The 21,127-nt window shown below is 38.3% G+C and overlaps 2 protein-coding genes across 11 annotated transcripts in view; one reads left to right on the top strand and one right to left on the bottom strand.

Annotated features, from left to right (window-relative positions):
- Camta (Calmodulin-binding transcription activator) overlaps positions 1-7,216 on the top strand; it is a 36,618-nt gene extending 29,402 nt beyond the window's left edge. For 5 of the 6 annotated variants that reach the window (XM_046611915.2, XM_046611917.2, XM_046611916.2 and 2 more), the window contains one exon: positions 668-7,216. In XM_046611915.2, coding sequence (XP_046467871.1) covers positions 668-839 — 172 coding nt within the window. In that variant the 3' untranslated portion in view covers positions 840-7,216. The remainder of the gene's footprint in view (positions 1-667) is intronic. The other variant, XR_006881586.2, reaches the window with a different exon arrangement.
- A 488-nt stretch (positions 7,217-7,704) lies between these two features.
- The window catches only part of tn (tripartite motif containing protein thin), a 34,901-nt gene continuing 21,478 nt past the window's right edge, over positions 7,705-21,127 (bottom strand). For 3 of the 5 annotated variants that reach the window (XR_006881583.2, XR_006881584.2, XR_006881585.2), the window contains 6 exons: positions 19,654-19,952; positions 18,365-18,644; positions 15,671-17,196; positions 12,416-12,868; positions 11,383-11,544; positions 11,152-11,291 (listed from right to left, as the gene is read on the bottom strand). Coding sequence is in view for 2 of the 5 variants with exons in the window: in XM_046611912.2 (XP_046467868.1) it covers positions 9,099-9,530; positions 10,775-11,056; positions 11,147-11,291; positions 11,383-11,544; positions 12,416-12,868; positions 17,104-17,196; positions 18,365-18,644; positions 19,654-19,952 (2,146 nt within the window). In the remaining 3 variants the exon portion in view is untranslated. Of the gene's footprint in view, positions 9,531-10,774; positions 11,057-11,146; positions 11,292-11,382; positions 11,545-12,415; positions 12,869-15,670; positions 17,197-18,364; positions 18,645-19,653; positions 19,953-21,127 lie in introns of those variants that run through there. The other 2 variants (XM_046611912.2, XM_046611913.2) reach the window with 2 other exon arrangements.

Here is a 21,127-nt window from a genome sequence, read left to right as displayed (position 1 = left end):
TTTCAAGTAAAAAAAATTTTAAATTCGATTGAACAAAAACTATCAGTATATAAGGACAAGTTCGAAGCTTATCAAAGTCTGGAGTAAAACGTCTGTCTACTACTAGGTTTGGCTTTTAAATTAATGATACACCCCGAAATTTGGAGAATGTACCCCGAATCTTTGAAGATTAATTCAGAAAGTTGCGGTTGGGAAGAAGCGGGAGGAAAAATGTAGAGTGATCAGAAATAGCAGAGTCAGAATATCGAATTTTTAAAACCGTGATAATCTATTTCATAGAATTTGAAAATATGGTAAATCAAAACATGGAAAAGTGAAAATATAGAATCTTCAGAAGAAATAAAAATTTGGCAAGTCAAAAAATTTGGTATTCTGTGCATACTTAACCTTTCCATATTTTGATTTTCTTATGCTTCAACTTTCTACTTTTCAGAATTATAGAAATTATATTCTGACGTTTCTCAAAATTCGATATCGCAACCCTTCTATTTTTTAGTCTCCCTACACCTTTACCCCCACCCTTCCTTAAGAATCCAACTGAAAATCAGTTGCTTGCCGTTGTAAAACTTGTCGATAAAATTTCACGCCAACGACTAGAAAAAATCAAATATGGACTCAATTTTTCAATTTGCTACTTTTTTTTTAATGAATATTTTCGTTTCTCCAGACTGCAGAGCGCCAGGGCCGTCGCAAACGGGAGCGTGAGGCAGCCGGGACACACTTCACAGGGGGCTGTTGCCCTCCAAAGCTCGCCCTCATCTAGCCCAGGGGCCAGCCTAGCAGCCGCGAACCAAGATGCCACCCAGCAAACAAACACCGTTCATCCTTGCCATCGGTAGCATCGGGTGCCGGTTTCAACCAGAAGCAATGCCACCGTGTTTAGGTATTTCTGTTTTAGTGGCTAGGTAAACGGCACAAGGTACAAAGAAACAAAAAAAAAAAAAAACGAAAATGAAGGAAAAAAACCCGATGCCATCAAACGCTATGTACTGTGGCGATAATTGATCCGTTGTTAATACTATTACCCTCACGGTGAACAGTGGCGTGTCTCGGCTGGTTCCGTCTTTCAAAATATACTAAAGAAAATCAGAGACAGAGAGAAAGAGAGAGAGAGAGACAGGGGGAAAATAGTATATTTTGCAACAAGGAGGCAAACGCGGTCTTTTCGGGTCGAGCATAAGTTTGCAATGTGAATCGTAGGTGAGCTGATGACGAATATTGCAAATACGCATGGCGAAAAGACCGTTGGCTCCTTGTTCCACACGATTCTTTATGTAACAAGAGTATGTTACGCGTTTTTTCACGAAGCATGAAGTTGAAGTTAGGGTCGCTTGATGTCAGATTCGTTCGCGACAGCGCATGCGCGTAGTACAGAAGAAGCCACTTTTAACTTCTAGGACTTGAAAGTGGTTTCTTCAGTACTCTGCGCATGCGCATTCGTATACTCAATCGACCTTCATAGAAACAGGTACTTTGTGTATGGAAAACACGCATGAAAAAACGCGTGAAACGTGCTCACGTTATATAAATAGGGCATTTCATAACTAATATGGATGAGGCTTGTTGAGGAGACGTGAGGCTTGCAGTACGAGCCACAGACGAGTGCTGTAACACGTGAGTCAAAAAACATCCATACGAGTTTCGACCTGTACTTTTGAATACAAGAGCCACGAAGTCACAACGTCGCGATTTTGAGCTTAGTGTGCTAAAAAAATATTGTCCGATTCATCCAACGACGAAGATCTGCAGTGCGCGTTGGTGCGTTGCGCTGAAGACGACTCCGTCCTTCCTCGATAATGAAAGAAAATGATAAAAATTTTTCAACGAATGAAGATTAAAAAATAATGATTGAATGAATAAAAAAAAACACACAGAAGCAAACAAAAATCACGAAAAAAACGTACAGAGAACGGAGCGAGTATCCGAAAGTCCGAAAATCGAATTGCCACTTTTGCGAACTAGTGCGAAGATGCTGATTTCTATGGATTTGTACTGACTGACTGACTCGAGTAGCCCAAGGCTTAGCTTGCTGCCTTGTTATTATATTACAATTGTTCCTAAACGCAGGTAAAGACAGTATGTAAGCGTGCGCAGATACACACACATCATATATTTATAAATGTATAAATAATTGTAATTTATCAAAATTTGAAGAAATTTTATTTTTTATTTTTTCATCAACCTCTCGATAATTAGGTTTCCCGACGCCTCGAAACGACACTACGTGAAAAAGGATAGATAATAATTAGTATCCAAGGTGACTTTTTACACATGGCGCTCATAATCATGCGTGATCATTTCGTTCTTTCTGGTCATCTTTATTGCACTCGCGTCTGTTGAAATTCGTATTGAAACTCGAATATGTACAGATAAAATCTGACAGCCGCTCTGATAATCGCATACAAATGTATATTTAAGCGTTTCCTGCAGTAACGGAGGTGAGAAATAAGATGTAACGAGGTTGCATTTATAAAAACTCGAGAAAAACACGACGTAATACAACGACAAAACGAGAAACAAACCGATATCGAATGTACTTAAACTGCTCGAGAAAAAGAAAATAGAAAAAAAATCGAGAGTATCGATGAACGGAAAAGAATAAACGGCATTCCCTGTAATTCTGTTATAAGGTAAATCACGAATTGCGAGCATATCAATTCCCACGAAAAAGGAATGTTGTGTAAGGGAAAGAAATAAACGTTGAACGAAAACGTTATTATTACACCTACTTAATTACGTTGCGATGCGATATAGCTTTTATTTTTCTGTCTTTCATTAGTCATCTCATAATTATATTGTACGGACAGAGTGTGGTGCGAGAGAACAGCGAAATGAAATCGAACGTTTATTACACGTATGCAGGTATAATCTGTAAGAATTCAAATGTATTATGATCCAACGTTTTTATTTGATATTCTAAAACTGAAAGAGAAGAAAAAGAAAAATTGTTCTTTTTAAAAAGGAAGACGAGAGCTCTTAGTGGAGCCCTGATCGACGGGCTGTGCTTAGTGAAATCACACATTGTAATGAATTTTCTTATTATAATATATATTACACGAAAAAAAAAATATATATATATATCCAGAGAGAAGAAAGAGGAGATTCGTTGAATAGTTAGATAATTGAATACTAAAAATTATCTACATACCTTGACTAATTCTATCTATAATAATTAACCATCTACCTACTTATGTATAGCTACCAATATTTCTCTCGTAGGTTTTCATCATTCTCAAAAGAAAATCGCAAAAAAGAAAAAAAAAAAAAATTTCTCTTCTATGAGATAGAAATCGCATACATAATTAACATAGAGGAAGCACACTCACGGATTTCCGTCAATAAGTCTTATAATAAGAGTATAAACATATAGTGTTTAACTGATCAAACATTGTGATAACTCCAAAAAGTGATCCAAGAAAGTATTTCACGAAATGAAAATGTCACATGTATACATTATTTATGATGATGACATTTGTTAATTGAAATAGCAGAGACAAGTAGACAAATCCAATCGATGATACCCTGCATATTTATGCTCACGTTGCGTTTGAGACTGGAGTTTGGCACGCGTGAATCGCAAACTTAATTTCAATCATCGTGTTTTTTTCATTACTTTTATTATTTCTCAATTCAATACAAATGATTTAAAATCTAGGCAAGAATCGGAGCCTCGAAATCTTTCGTAGATATTTGGAAGAACTCGTTTTTCAAGCATCAGTTAGGAAAAAAATTGAATGAATTAGTTTCATGGAATTCTATTATTGGGAATGAGCAGAAACACGAAATACAAATTCTTCAGGATTTAAATTTATAGAAGCAGGACTTTTCAATTGAAAAAGAAAGTCCGAGTTTGTATCTTCGGAACGTGAGCATAATTTGCACGTAATATTGAAAATAATGTTGTTTAACACACGAGTCAATTCCAATGAGCATTTTCATGCCATTTATAAGCTTAAAGATTTATTATTCTTAGTTGTTATAAAACGTCGAGGATGAATTTCGAGAAAAAAAGAGTTATGAAATAAAGACGAAAAAAACACATACACGCGTAAATAAAGTAAAATCATCGAATGTTAAAAAAAAAAAAAGAAACAAAATTTGAAAAACTTCAATCTTTCAATCATTGTTATATCCATTAGTCATGATGTTACTGCTGATACTTAAATGAGACTAGTAGTTATTCTTATTGATATTGTTGTCCTTATTATTATTATTATTATTATTGTTATTATTATTATTATTTTTATTTTTATCATCATCATTTTTATTGTTATTGTCATGAATATGATAATAATTATTATTATATACAAACTATTGTTATATTTATATTTTTGCTTAAAGTAAATATTCCATAGCTCTATTATACCTACGTTAAAGTAAAGTTTAGTACCTAATTGAAATTCTAGTGACAAAGAGCGTGATAAGGGTTGAAATACATTATATATGGCGCAGTTTTCTTCTAAGTGCGGTTTTCACAAATGGCAATCAATTTTTGAATTTTACATTTGTATTTAATAAAAGAAAAAAGCTAAAATAACACAGAATAAAACAGAAAATAACGATTCGGCAGCGGGACGGAAAATGATTAAAAAAAAAACAACAGTAAAAATTAATAATAATCATAATGTGTCGGACACCGTCGCGCTTAGTGGTAAAAACTGTTAATCGGCTAATGGTTTAGTCTAAAACATAGGAGCTCAACTACAGGAGCGGTAAATTGCTTTGATATTTTCAAATTCTAATAAAAAGGATAATAAATTGAACAAAAAAAATTTAATCATAACAATATCTACGTAGCATTTTAGCTACGATTGAAATATATTTATAGAGATCCAAGATCTTTTCACGCAGCAGCATGAATAAAAATGAATTAACAATAGTAACAACAACTATAATAATAATAATAATAATAATAATAATAATAATAATTATAATAATAGGAGCGATGATGAATAATAATGATAATCTTAAAATAAAAACAATATTATGAAACAAATCAACTATCGTGAGTTGAAATTACGTACCTCCATATATTGATATATATATACATGTATATGTTATATATATTCATATAACATATATGTATGTATGTTATGGTCATTAAATTTTCTAGGGTAGGCGCTTCGAGGTATAATTGTAATACGTACCTTATACATTTTCAAACTTCACTTAAAAAGTGATTATATCTCAAATTTAAATTTAATATTATTAGAAAAGAAAAAACACAAAAAAAAAGAAATTGAAACTTCTTAAATCTATATTATATGATAAAGTAGGATAAGAAAGCCAAGAGTCAAAGACGAATAGATAATAGGAGCCGCATGGCCTAACCGCTGCCACTTTCATTAATTACATAAATTTGATGAGAACAGAAAACAAGACAAAATAATTAACAAAAAAAAATGAATTAGAAGAGAAATAAAGAAGAAGAAAAAGAAAACATAACTACAACGTGTACACGTAAATAATACTTCGAAATCTAACGATACGAGGGGAGAAATGTTATGCCACTTTTAAAACGATTTTTAGACGCAGTAAATTATTATAGATTAGCGTTATTTAAAAATCTTTCGAATCGATAATGGAATTATATAACCAGTGCTTCGGATCCAGATCCTTGATGCTTCTTATATCCTTCTACTTCCGAGTTGAAACGAATCGTTCATTTAATTCTTCGTTGATATGCATTTATTAACTGTATTATCGTCGTCTGACGGAATAGTGGAACGATAAAGAGTGAAAAAAATCAACGAAACGTAGAAATTTGTGCGAGGAAATAACTTGAAAACTGAAAAGGAATTCGAGTCGGTAAAATTAGCACAGTATTTATATTTCTTATATATATATATATCAATTGACTCTTCCTATATGGCAACGGTACAGTTGACGTGCAAGGTTTTAGAATCTGGATCCGACAATGTGATTCACTTTAAAGCTTATTCAGTCGAGAATCTTTAGCGATCTATCATATGAAATATAAAACAAATTTTTCAATCATTCACATTCAGGCCATTCCCTCCTATTCGATCCTCAGTAGCTTCTGGGGACGGAGCCTTTCGGATATGGCAGAACGGTAGTAATTCTTATTATCATACGGCTAGATCAGCGTGAAATCGCGAAACCTGCTACGGAGCGAAATTTCTGATCACCTATAAAATAAAATGTACAGTTATTCTTTGACAAATTTAAAAATGACCGTATTTCAGGATTTCATCGCACTTGAAATTTCTCACTTAAAAGCTGATCGTTTTTTCAATCTATGCTTATTCTTATAATTATTCTTCTAAAAGTTGCGCAGGACTTCACAAGCTTCTTAAAAAATTTCAACCTTGTCAATATCGGCGAACATAATTAGCGGAGGTATTTACAATAATCTTGACATAGTTGAAGACGTTTTTTTTTTACGAAAATTTTATACATCGTAGTTTTATAAAGAAACCCTTTATTTCCACCGAGTAAATGTATGCTGATTTAAAAAATAAAATACGTGAACATTTGTTTCTAACGAGATCTTCAAATACGGGTCTTTTTAAATTTGCCAACGAATTACTTGTTTTATTTTCAAATGATTTGGATTTCGGTTCGTGGGAGACTGCATCGTTTCATATCTGGACTCATCCATGCATAGAATACTTGAAAGTATTGAATAAAATTAGCACCAGTCTGCAGGCGCAGTCGCTAGAGATATTTGAACTAAAGAGAGATGGGAAGAAAGAAATCATTAAAAAGGTTCATTAATAATAATTACACGTACTCGATACCTCCTAATAATACTACCTTATTACCATATTATTATACTTGCTACATTAGAGAATATACGAATTACCTAAAGATTCAGGCTCGATATCCATTTATTGTAATATTTTTATTATCGCAAACCGTACTAAGTATAATTACAAATTATTCAATTATATTATACAATATATACTGTATATGTATACATATTATATACAATATACATATATGTATACACATGCGTATATATCTATCACTAACTATTATTTATTGACTAACTAAGTAACTAACTAACTAATTAACTAACATTGTAAATAATAATGAAAATATTTTATCTATATATTTCTGGGGGATGGGGGCAAGGTGATTGTCTTTATCTCATGGCAGCGCCGTTATCCCAGTTAAATCGTGACCCCCTCCCCCCCATCATTGTTACACCATTTCATCATTGCATTTAATAAATTATATATTTATTGACTTATTCACTTACTGTGCTTCACCTGCATGTTGAATTGATGATGTGCCACCAAGTTCCCTATTTGCAACCACATGAAACAGTATTAGAAAGGTATATATAGATAAAAACAAATTTCAAATTCAATCAATAATTTTTATACATTTTCATATGAAATTAAAAGAGGAGTTTTTGAAAATCGTGGCATACGTTATTTGGTACGCACTGTCGCAAGTTGAACGGATTTTTGAATAACATTTTTCATTTTGCCAATCTACAATTTTCTTGTCTCTGTCAATCCGGATTTCATCATTTTGTATCCTTTTAAGTTCTATCGAGCTTTCGTAACTTCGAATTCCATTTTTCAAAGAAACTAACAACGATGCTCTATATTTTCTTGAATGAGCTCACTCACCATTGCCGAGTAATTTCGGATGATTATTGGTGAACATTAGGGAAAAAAACTAACCAACTAACACAACAAAATGGGAATAAAAAATAACGAAAACATTGAATTAAATTTCCATGTATCATTTACTTTCCGCAACAATTTATTCAAAGCATACAAACGGTACAAACAATGGTTCATTCTGAGTACAAATTAAATTATTTCATTTGGGTATAATGCATCTCTATATATATATATATATATATATATATATAATGTATGTTTGTATGAATGACGTGTTATATAGTTGTGTGGTTCATGTGTATATAATAGCATACTTGTGTGCCTGCTTATGTGTGTAATTTTTACCTTTCCAATTTCCCCTTTCATGCAGGTATTTAAAGCATATTCATTAATTTTTCCGTCACGTATCGCATATTTTTTTACTCTGTGACGTGTGTTTAGGGATTTTGTGACAACGAATTGCACTCAACGCGGCGGTTCAATTTAAAACTAGTCAAGATATAACACGGCGCGAGTGAATTTGTGTCTGGTAAGTTGGATCGTCGATATACAGATATAACATGTAGGGTCTTCCTCCGGGGCTTCCCCAACAATTTATTTTCTTTCTTACCACACGCAGATAACGTCGGTTTTCCCTTTTTCTTCGCAATTCAACACGAATCTCTGCGCTGTTACACATTAATTGTATCATATAGAGTTATTAGAATTAAACGTTCCGCGGGAACGAAAGCGAGTCTACGTCGATTCTAATCGCATAGCTATCCTTATCGATCCAATTAAAACGAAGAGGAAAATAGAAGAAATACAAGAAAGCTAATGAAAATAACAAAAATCTTAGAGAATTGTAAAAAAGAAGAGAAAAAAATCAATTTCATTGACTAAATATGTATAATATTATCGTATACGAGTATACCTATACGTATCATTTTTTATAAATTATACGACTGAAGAATAGAGTAAAAAGACGCAAAAAAAAAAAAGAAAAAAAGAAACTGATGGATAAATGAACGAAGATTTAGAAAAAAAATTGACAATCAATAGTACCTCGCTGATCGGTATCAAGAAACCTGAATAATATACCTACAGAAACAATATCAACGCAGCGTATTGTACGCGTCGATTTAATTCAAATAAATGAGCATATGTATTTGTTTTATGAATGTAAATGACGATTCGACGGTGAACAGGTATGTATCTAATAATAAGCCTCTTCCTTTTTGATCCTCGTAAAATTGAATTTGCTGGTAATATTACAGAGATAATTGTAAGGAACGGATACGTAATAACGCTCGTTGACTGAAAACTGTAAAACACGGTAACCCTAACAAACTGTTCTGTTTCAGATGTTTTACGGGTTCGAGTCTTAGAATGAAACGGCCCACGTCGATAAAGAAGCTGCCAGATCGCTAGCACAGCTTCACTTACCCGCCGAGTACTGGTCAAGAAAATTTGCCCAGGTGTAACCGTCTTCAAATTCTTCCGTCAACGTAACGCTGTTTAGAAAACCTGTACACGATGATTTTCCCGGTCACAAACGACGATGTTACCGGCCGAGGTGACCGCAACACCCTCGAGTCCTCTGAACTCGCCGTCTCCGCTTCCCCAGCCGCCGAACGCTCTGAGGAAGACTCCCTCCGGGGTGAATATCTGTATCCGGTTGTTCCCCGAGTCGGCGACCACGATGAATCCCTGGTCGTCGACGGCGACGCCCCGAGGGAATTTGAACTGACCATCCTCCGAGCCCTCAGACCCAAATGACGTCAGCACCCGGCCATTCACGTCGAATATCTGCACCCGGTGGTTGTTCCCGTCGCTGACGATCACCCGGTTAGTGTTGCTCACCGCGATGTAGTGCGGGTGCTCAAGCTGGCCTCTTCCGCTTCCACACGAACCGAACTTACCCACGAAGGTACCGTCCGACTGGAACACCTGTTCAAATTGTTCCAAACATTGTTTTAACGGGTGTCTGAATGATGAAATGATGTCCGCGCAAGTTATTGGTTGGAGGTAAAAAAGAAAATGAAACATGTATCAAATCGGAAAACAGAATGATCACACATTTCGAAATTCCAAAACATCCGAAAGGCTGTTTCAATGGATTTTAAAATGTGGAAACTCGAAGTATTATTTCAAAAGTTAAGATGTAGGTAAGTCAAAATGAAGAATCGTCGGAAAGAATAAATTGGCCTTGAAAATATTTCTGGAAGTTTTTGATTCACGCTTCTCGCAAAGTTCATGTTTGTGGGAATTTTCAAACTTTTTACTGGGTTATAAAATTCCAAGTCTAATCCAGGGAAAGATATGTTAATTTCAGCGATTTTCAGAGAAGTATTTCTTTTGTTCCGAAATCATTCCACTTTCCATCATTCGTTTACAGTTTTCGATTTGCCTCGAAGGTGAATATTGAATTTTTTAAAGTTGTTAGAGCATTTTTAGAAAAATCTTCCATCAAGCTACGGAGAAAAAACTTTTACTGAGATTGAACTGTAAGAAACTGACAAGTTTGGAATTGATTGGTTCAAGTTTGGAGTGCTCAAAAGTGGCAATTACGGGTTTATAATTCTGAATTACATCCATATTTGAATTAGCAGTCTGATGAAATTGGACTCGGAGAGTGTTGATAAGTTGTGTTTCTCGGTGACTGTTCCGCGACTTGCCAACTTGAGTTGCCAGGAAATAATCGTGATACGGATCGTAGCTCCAGAAATAATTTTTCCCATATTGCAAAGAGATAAAAAGAGCCAGTTGTCGAGTTGGATCGTGTAAGACTGTGCGTAAAAAACACTAATGGTCGATTTATCAACAGTTGTAACGTATGCAAAGTTACAAGGTAGATTTTAGTTAACTTATTCACACCTGAGCAATCTAATAGAAAAGAGTGATTACTTTTACAAGATTTGGACGGAATTATTCTAAATTGTTTAAAAAGAAGTTACGACAAGCTGTCGTACTTACATACTAACAATTACACAATGGTACAGAAATGAGCATTGTTCCCTTTCATTACAAATGCAATCACTGTGAACTAAAATATGAGATGTGAAATTGAATTTGGTGTCGACCTGGGTCTATCTGATGTTGAATTTCCAATCGGCTCTTGTCAATTTTAACGTCATCAGTATTTCAATGCACCCATCACCCAGATCAGGCTGCAGAATGAGAAATAAAGGTACCTGTACACGGTGGTTCTCCTTGTCGCAGACGTAGATGAATCCCAAAGCGTCCGTTGTGATGCCCCAGGGGTAATTGAGCCTCCCGTCTGCGCTGCCCTGGGAGCCAAAGGCCCTCAGGAACCTTCCGGAAGGGTCTAGGACTTGAATCCGATGGTTATATCGGTCAGCTATTATGAACTGACCGATCCTGTTGACGGCGACTCCAGCCAGACAGTCGAACTCGCCTTCTCCGCTACCGTACGTTCCAAACTCCTTAACGAAGTTTCCGTTTCCGTCAAACACCTGTGGAGTTTCAAACATCCAATAAGTTTTTCAACTGACTTCAAAATATGGAAAGCTATCGCGATTGAATGATAAAGTCTTTCATCGTACTTGAATTCGATGGTTGGAGCTGTCGGCTACGACGATGGAATTGTCAGGGCCGACGGCCAGGCCTCGCGGCCAGGTAAAGCATCCGGCTTCGCTCCCCCGCATCCCAAATTTGAACAGCTGTCGCCGCTTCAGCAGGTACTGACCTCTGAAATAAGAGTAATAGATGATTACGGAAAAGAGAATGTAGGTACGGAATCGAGGAGCAGAGATATTCACGAGTAGTGTGCGGTACTCACCTAGTGGAGGAACCTGCTGCCGCGTGAATAGCGGGAGCTGCTGTAGGGGATGTGGGGGAGCCTGACGGGTTTTTTTGGTCCTCGTCAGAAGATTCGAATGAGGTCTGGCCGGTGTGTCTCAGTGGCAACCCTAGCGAAAGCCTTCGCGAGGCGGCACTCGCACTGCGTTAGGTGAAAAAAAAAATTGATGTCAAAGTTTTTAAAAAGACTTTTTCTTGCCCAATGAGCCAACAGGAACTTCGTGCCACGGATCATTTGTGATAATCGTATAAAATCGTCATCTCTGGTGAAGGTTATAGAAAGGCAGCCGAAGAATTAACATTGTTCGTAATGTGCACGGACCATCATTTCGTTATTAGAAATGTATTGAAACTAGGTACAAGCATCTCACTGTTGCCCTATTTTGAGTTACGGTATTGGGACACGACTCTACCCTTTGACTTTCCGTGAAACATTTGGAAATTTGCGAGAAAATTCGACCAATGATCAGAAAACTGAGCTTGACTCGATCAGACCAATGGCAATGTTCCAGAATACCCGTTTTACGCAACCAAACGGGTCTGTACCATGCAAAAGCTGTTTGGGTTCGCCTGCCTTTCTGTCCTTGAAAATAATTCCCAGCTCATTGTCAGTTAAAACCACACCGTCATAACGGTGATCGAATACGGTGACCCAGTTTCTCCATCTTCCAGGTGAATTCTTCAGCGTAAAACACGTCGAAGATCTGAGCTTCGTACTGAAAATTGGAAGATGGAAACTCTGGAAGATGGAGTCAATTTTGAGCCCGGCTCTGTGTTCCCCAGATACCACAAACTCAATGGTGATCCAGTCGTTCCAACTTCCAAGTAAACTGATCAGCGTGAAACATATCGAAGATCCGAGTGTCGTATTAAAAGTTGTAAGATGAAAACCCTGGAAGATGGAGTCACTTTCGGCTCCGGGTTCTCCAGAGACCACAACACAGCCGGCATTGAAGAACCCTGCGATATTCGAGCGGATGTTGAAAACGGGAAAGTTGAGGAAAGGGTCTGACCTCGAAGAGGCGGCCGCTGCAGAGGCGGAAGGTGGCTCCTTGTCCTTGGTGGTGCGGTTTCCGTACTTGTTCTTGAGGTAGCGAGCCCAGGAGCTAAGGGCAGCGCCATCCTTCTCCGTGGCTCCACGGTCCCGGTCCCGGTCCCTGTGGTCACGGTCGGGACTCGGTTCCCTGGACTTGAGGGCGTGCGTGCTGCGACTTCGCGCCAGCTCGCTACCGGCCCCGTACTTGGCCGCCAGGTAGGCGTTGGGCGACTGGGTTGTGGGCGAGGGCGGGTCGTCGTCCAGGTCCAGGTCGTCGCCCCCGAAGTTGTGGGAGCTTCTCGAGCGCGCCAGACGCTGTCTGCGTTCCTTGAGGGCCGCGTAACGCGACATCGTCGGGTGGGGCTCGGGCTCCGGATCCGGTTCACGCGCTGCCGCCATGGCCGCCTGGCTTCTGCTCTTGTTGAGGAACCTAAAACCGGCGGTAGGCCTTCGATTATTACCAAATTTTCGGAGCCTCGACCTCGAAGCCGGTACGGAAGAATCCGCCTATGCCAACGCCGACGCGGCAGACCTGCAGCCATATCCCTGAACGTTCCCTAAAATCTATCTACTTTTGTCTATTTCTTTTCTTTCTCTTTTTCCGCTGACAGTGCAAGGGCCTCGTGGCGGGTCGGTGACGCTGGCAAGAAGGCTTCTTCCGTAGCTCCTCTTTCCGTGCTAACTGAAAATTGCGTTCCTTATATCCTGTCTCTTAGTGGGCTAGAGGTTTTGTGCTCTTTAGACACGGTTCAAACTTCTTTAAAACAATCCCCAACATTTCTTGCGAACCATTTATTATTTGTTCAATGAAAGTCACTAGATACGTATAGTTCAATTATCTCTGTACACTATCATTGTCGATGGTACGTTACGTTGGTTGGTGAATCGTAAGCGTGCCTATCTGCTATAGTTTTGCAAACAGTGGAAAGAATTTACTTCGACTAGCATGAGTGATAACTCGCTTTTCATTCTGACCGGCAGTGAAACAATACTTTTTACAAATTTCCCTCGAATCATCATTTATGTACATTTCAAAGTTTAAGTTTTCAATATTCAATTCTCATGTTAATCAATATCGCTATAAAATATGTTAATCGCATAAAGTTAATCGTTATTCGTTAGCTGTGAGTAGAAATTTTTTTTTTTTTTTGTAACATCGGGAAAATCATCCCAAAGAAGTTATGTTTACAAAAACATTTATTTAAAGCTATGCTCATGTTGTAGTGTATGTGTATACTTGTAATGAGCTGCTTTCGTGAATCGTATGAGGAACAATTGTATAGTCGAGACGAAAAGAATGAACATTGAACATTGAGAATATATGTGTAAAATACATGTACGAAAAAAAAAAAAAAATTACAGTGATATCAATTGAAAATTAGGTAAAAGAAAAAAAAATCTCAAAAAAACTGCATCTTTTGTCACATTGTATAAATAATTAGGATATGTACAGTGAAAGGGAAATAAATAATGCGAGTTATCACAAAATGCAGTTTATTTACCACACCAATAACCATTATATCCTATGCAAGTCTATATGTGCGCCTATTATGCGTAGCATATGTATATATATTTTTTTCTACGAAAGTACAAAAAGCAAAGGATTGGAAAAAAAATCATCTCTACGATAGTATAAATGCGGTTTAAAGTAACAGATAAATTGATGTAATTTGCTCGTCGTCTCAACCATCCGTTACATTTGTAAATCTATACAAGAAATACGTGATACGATTACACACTTGCAAGTTGCAGCGATTAAGCGATGAAACAACAGTGAAAAGTAGTGCAATTTGTACATACTGTACTATATTTAAGTACGGACTTGAGCAAAAGAGGTATGTATGCCGATAGGAACGCTTTCGTTTCGAAGTTTATGTATATATAATGTACGGAAACATATATATTACTATATGTGTAATGTATACGTATCGAAATATCACAATGTATATGTATAATATTACACTATGCAAGTACAAAAATACATACGCTGCATAGAATGTTTATACGGACGCGTCTGTACGTCTACAAATTGAACGTATTCATTGGGTTCAACTACAAAAGATGATTAGAAAAAAAATGCGATTTTATCTAGCGAATAGGGATAATTAACATCATCGTATCATCATTTCAATGCCTTTTCGAAGGGAAAAATCTATTTGTAAGCTCCCACCACTGTTTCAACATTCATCCTAATACCGAATCTAATTCGCTATTCTACAGGTGTATAATCTAATTATGAAATGAAACGTTGAAAGATATGGTTCAAGTTAATCGAAGTTGTATTAGATCGCAAAAATGAAGTTGAAAAATCGGGCACTCGCATTGTACAAGCTCAATTAATTACAACTTCAGTGTGATCACGTTGTTCTAATTTCTACCTACTCATGTTGTTGATAAATTAATTTTTCAGGTTTCCCTTTCGATACGTATTTTGTTTGGATAGATTGTTTGACAAAAGAGAGGAAAAATCGTGGCGTATAAAACTATCTCAGGTTTCAAATAGGAAACTTATGGAGTATCCATTTACGAACGCACAATGAGCTGTAATTCATCAGAATGAGACAAATAATAGTTTGTTTTTTTTCTGTTATAAAAAAAAAAAATATTATTTACACTCTAAGTCGATTGAACAGCTTACTGAGTTTACGTAAGCTGTTTCGTGATTTTTAGGTCAATCTTAGGGCGATCAACTCAAGCCATATCTTCCAACAACAATGTATCATTACTATTTGTTCTGCTATTGTTTGGTTAAACTATAAACCGTTGACATTATTAATTAGCGTAACCCGACGCGGTATGCGGCGAAAGCTCATGAGCGGGTGACTTAATTATTATTATTATTATTAATTATTATTATTATTATTATTATCAAGATAGTGTAAAAGTAGAAAAAGAAGTTTAATTAACACGTATTTGCATGGATATATCGTGAACGGTTATACGTGTAATGTGTTATTTTTGTATTTATGGTTGTTAATATTCATTCGTGGCAAATCCGCAGAGTTTACAGACAGGAAGCGAAGAATGATGAATTTTAACCGAACGAAAGACAAGGAGGACAGCATCAATGTTTTCCCTCTATAAGGGAGGAACATCTGCATATTTCACGTCTGTAATCTCGATGGATGAAAAACGATATAGTACATAACTCACACGAATAATAAATTAATGAGAACGCTGTAACACAGTACGGACACACAGAAGACGGTGGTTACCATTTGCATTTGCGTACCTATGTCTAGACTTTCGTCACTTTTTTCAGACTTAACGGATTGGTTTGCCCCCGAAGCAACGTTCGGTTTCAAGGAATCGTTTTTTACGACAGCTGCTGCGCCTATCAATAACTCGCCGTCATCGGCACCGGCCTCGTTCGAATCGGGCGCATTTTCCCCATAACGATATTTAGCGATCCTCTTTACGCCGTCGTTATCGTTATCATTAGAGCCGCGATGGCCGTCCGTCAACTCGTCAGCCTCGTCATCCTTATCGTGGACCTCATTGACCGTCGATAATTCACTCTCTAACGTTTCCTCAATTTCGTAACCTTCATTTCCCCTTACCGACGTCAATTTATCTCCCGTGCTCGAGTCCTTCAAACTTCCGTCACCGCTATCTAGCTCGTTATCATCCCTTATTTTCGAGTCCCCTTTCACATTTTCCAAAACCACATTATCACTCGGACCAACTTCTATCTTCGCGTCAATCGGCGCTTCTCCGGCTGCGACATTACCCTCGGAGTTAGCAACCGAGTTCGTCGATCCATCCTCGTCCGACGAACTTCCGCTCGAAGTCACCCGGTCCTCTTCTTCCTCCTCGTCGTCTTCGGGATCGTTTCGTTCGTTCATCATCGACACGTTGTCCGCATTGTTGTTGTTGTTGCTGTTATTGTTGTTCTTGTCATCGTTCTCCCCCTTTCCCAAAGCTTCGTCTAGCTCCTCAACTTCCGGTTCACTCTTCTCGGCAGATTCTTCGCCCCCCGAATCTCGCTCGTCGTTGTTCTCGGACTCCGCGCTCTTCTTCCATACTTCCGAGGTCGTTTCCGGTTCCCGTGAACTGACGTTGAATTCCTCGGCGTCGGAACTGTCGATCAGCCATCCGTTGCTGCCCAGGGTCGGTGACTTTTCCCGCTTTTTGTAGGCGATCGTTCGTCCTTTCGGCCGATCGGCCGAAGCTTTCTCCTCTTCGGCGTCCTTCGGCGTGACGTCACTCGCGTTGGAAATAGGGGGGCGGTTTTTTGGCTCCGGGGAATCCACGCGCCATCCGTTCGAGTCGAACTCGTTTTCACCGACGGTATCGCGGCGAACGAGGCGACTTTTCGGGTCGGGCGAAGCGACGGCAGCGCCTCTAATCACGGGGGAAGAGGAATCGACCGAAGACGCGTTCGGATCGGTTGCGACTTTATCGACGCCGTTACTTAATCGTGTCGCAGTGGCAATCGCCAGCTGTTCCTCATTTTCGTCACTCGATTTATTTTCACTAACGTTTACCAGCGAGCTTTTTACGTGTGTAGTAGTAACATTATTATTATCTGAGTTCGATTTCTCGCCGTCGTTAATTGAAGGCGGCGAGTCGTCGCCTACCTCGTCGGGCTCGCATTCAACGATATCGTCGAGAGTGTTATTGGTACAATAATTGAAGTGGTGAATGTCATCGTTTGCTACGAACCTGCTGGTGTAGCCGCCAGAGGTCGCGCTCGGGGTCGGCGCCGCCGATGATGTCGTTGTTGAATGGGCGGGACTTCCCCTTGACGACGTGTACCTACGACACGAACAACAAACACAGTCTTTAAGCGCTCAACACTCGTTTATTCACCGATTTAACCGGACATTCTCTCAGCTCTTTTTCGCGTCTATCGAGTCGGGACTATCGCCTCATCATTAATCGCGTTTTCTCCGGCCGGACTCTTTATTCTAGTAATTATAACACCATTCGCGTCGAATCCCAAGTATATGAATTATAACGCGTTAACGAACATTGACTTTCAGTTGAATGCTTTCACATCAAATACAGATATGATTACAGCTAGCAATAAACTTTTTAAGCTGTTATAAAACTCTTCTGTAGTTGGGTTAAAGTATAGCCGAGCTGTTTGAAAGCTTGCACTCTATTGACCACCGGTTCCCTTGTCATTTTTAGGAGGTGGAGATGGCGAAAAAAGTCACTCGATACTAATCGTAATACAATGTCTTCTTACGTGGCTTTTGCAGATTAACAATTTCACAAGCTGTTTTAAGCTGGGCTTAATTCTACATCGATTACAAATTTGTTAAGAGAAACTTAACACCGTGGCAATATTTTGGGAAGATAGAATCTGAATGAGACCAAAATGCCTTTCGAAATTAATTCGGTCTGTCCAAAACTTCCCGACCCGAATATTAATAGATAATCATGGAAGAGCCATTTTTTGTTGAGCATTAAATCTCATCCTGATTATATAAACTACTTCACGATGATTATAGTACTTCAATTTTGCTACATCAGAAGTACCTTAAAGTGATTACTTCTGGACAGGATAAAGCTTGCTCAATAGACTTGGCAAAGAAATTTAAATTAAAGTCAATATTGGAATTATCAATATGTCAATTATTAAAAATATAATGTTCCTCGGACATTTAGAATCGATTGTACTTGAATTGACTAGTTAAAAATGTACCGTATGGACTCGATTTGAACATCGTTTGCTTTCTAGAGCTTTTGATACAAAATTGTTTTCTACAATTTGAAATTCCACAGAGTTTCTTTTGACAGCTTTGCTTCGCCAATAGAAATCAAACCCCACACGTTACAGCCATGTTTTTTGACACTGCAAAGTAAGAAGTTTCGTTTTTTTTTTTTTGGTTTTCTTTTCTAGACAGCGAGACGACCATAAAAACACACCGAATTTAAAGCGGAATATATCGAGGTAACAGATCGGATCAAGGTGTACCTGGTGGAAGGTGATTCCTCCTTGCTCCCTCGTCGGGCTTCCGCACTCCGAGCCAGAAGCGCCCCGATGTCGGTCCTTGCCATTGCTGATTCCCCGGATGTCTTTTGACTAGCGGATGGAGCCGAGCTCTGGGTGGGTGTCGAGGGATTTTCCGTCTCGGATTCCTCCTCCGTTTCAGAGTCAGTCTCCTCGGAGGAGCTTGTCGTCTCCTCTTCCTCCTCCTCTTCTTTCTTCGCCGGTTCTTCCCTCGGAGGTGGCGGTGCCGGTGCGGCACGGTTACCTACAGGATGCCAGTCATTAAAACCTTAATTGCGGGATGGAACCACCTCTCATTAAAGTTATCACTGCCTCAAGAACGCCGTCAGCTTGGGGCCTCCAAACACCTCAGGAGGAGTCTCGGTAGACACTCGCCCAACACCTTGGCCGGTCATAGAGACACATCGCAAATATTTGCAAATGGGTGTTTGTAAAACCTTTGCACTCGTTTGGACATACTTGATTTTCTTCCACAGATTTTCACGTGATTATATAACAAACAAGTATACAGTACGAATAGTGAAGAAGTTGGTACACATTCAATATCTAATTTTTCTCCCTAACCAGCTACGTTGATAATGAATATGATATAATTGATATGATAATGAATGAATGAAATATCTAACTGACAGTGCTGATATTCTGAATATGGTTGAACTCCTGAGAAACGACAAGAAGTCGTAATGTTTTTCAGAGAAAACGGTGAGCTGTTTATACTAGGCGTTGAAATCGAAGTGATCAATTTCAGAGTCTTCGAAATGTGCAGTAGAATACATATTGCGCAGCTGTTGAGCAGAGCCGAATCTAAGTTGCAGAAAAGATTATTTTCACTAGTCTAGAAGGACTACGTTGGACTAACTACTTGAATTCTACAGAAAAACAACAGTTTGTACTACGTGTACACGTGGAATTCTTGTAATCACATATAACATATTGAATATAAGTAATGAATAAATAAACAAATAAGTAAATAAATAAATAAACAAATATACACAGACTATATATATATGTATATGTATCTATATATATCTATATATATATACGTATATATAAAGGTATATATTAACAGGGGGTGAACTACTTGTCAAACACCAGCACACCGCAATAATCATATCGCGGCGTGAAATCTGCCTAAAGCGTAAGTAGGGAAGCCGACAAGTTATGTAGCTGCGGTGTCAAGCCTTGGGCACATCGAATTTCCAGCTGATTGAGCGTCGTACATAAATGAAAAAAAAAAAATAAAAAAAATATACCTCCGCCTAAAAAACGACTCTGAAACGGTCTCTGCGGCGTTGTCGTCGTCGTCGTCGTCGTCGTCGTCGGAGCCGCCGCCTCTCGGGGGATGTTCGCCGGCGGATTTGGTGATGCCGATACGGTTGTCGTCGTTCCTGTCGCCGGCGCTCGAGACAAGTATCTCTGCTTCATCTCTTCGGCCGTGAACGGAGCACCGGTGCTTCGGATACCGGAACCCGTCGAGCTTTCCGAACCGGTGCTCGAGTCGGAGGAAGCGCTTCGAGTTGCCGGCGGATGCGCATCCTGCGCTGATGTCCTTCTGGAAGAGTAAATGGATTCTCGAATCAGCGCTGAGCGAGCGTTTCATCTGTATATGTACTGGTTCGTTAAGGGCTGGGTTTGTTTGTAGGTTTGTTACCGATAAATTCAAGAAACAGTGAACCGATTTATGCGAAACTTGCACTAATGTTTTACCTATGTCTGCAGGAGTCGCATAGACTGTATAAGTTATGCAACGTCGGTTTATATTTAAATGGAAAAAATTATAAATATATGATAAATATGCAGACATTTTGGGATTTGGGATTCGAATCATGTAACGTATCGGTTCTGCATGTACGATATTTTTTTATAGTGTTGAACACGTGTAACCATGGCTAGAGTTTTAACGGCTCAACTCAAAATCGGATGGTAGTCGATTTTGAAGAATTCTTTTTTAGGCAGTTGATGAAACTGATGCAGAGCCATAGTATGCGGCTATGACTGAGTGTAAAATTTGAAGTGTTTACGGTGACAAGATGTGAAATATAAAAATTACTTTATGGCTAAAAATTCGAAAATCAATTTTTATGCTCTATAATATGTGACAAAAAAAAAAAAATTATAATACGTTCAGAGAATGTTGTAAATCTATTGACCTGGGATGAGTTTCGTGGTGAAATCTGCAGATGTTTTTTTTTAATTCTCGTCAAATAAATGGCTAGGATAAGGGTTGCAATAAGACAATTCAGACAACTCGTTCTCATCAAAATATCATTTATTTTGAAAACTTTACGGAACCATTTTCTTTTCACTTTTTAACTTCACACTGAGAGAAGTATCTGGTTAAATAAAAACTACATTCTAACTAGAAATTTTTATGAGATCTCGTGATAATTACTTAGAAATAGTATTCGTAACTTTTTGTACCGGAGTTGTTAATTTCAGTGAAAAAAAAACCCGTGAAATTGTTTACATTTTTGCGATCCAAAATTTTACTGTATCTGTAAAACGGATGTAAGAAAACCGTTGAAATCGGTACATTTGAAATACTGCAGATCTGTATTTGCAGTATGGGAAAAATTAATATTTGCCGCGTCTCTGATTCTCAAAACAGAATTAGTGATTCGTACCGAGGGCGGTCTGTGTTGACATTTTTTTTCTACAGTTTTGAACAGGCATAGTTAGCCTGGTTATATCAGTTTCGATCCAACCACTCTACACATCGGTCGACAC

This window comes from Neodiprion pinetum, chromosome 2 (assembly GCF_021155775.2).
Source record: "Neodiprion pinetum isolate iyNeoPine1 chromosome 2, iyNeoPine1.2, whole genome shotgun sequence".
In the NCBI taxonomy this organism is placed as follows: Eukaryota; Metazoa; Arthropoda; class Insecta; order Hymenoptera; family Diprionidae; genus Neodiprion; species Neodiprion pinetum.
This window is presented reverse-complemented; position numbering and strand designations above follow the sequence as displayed.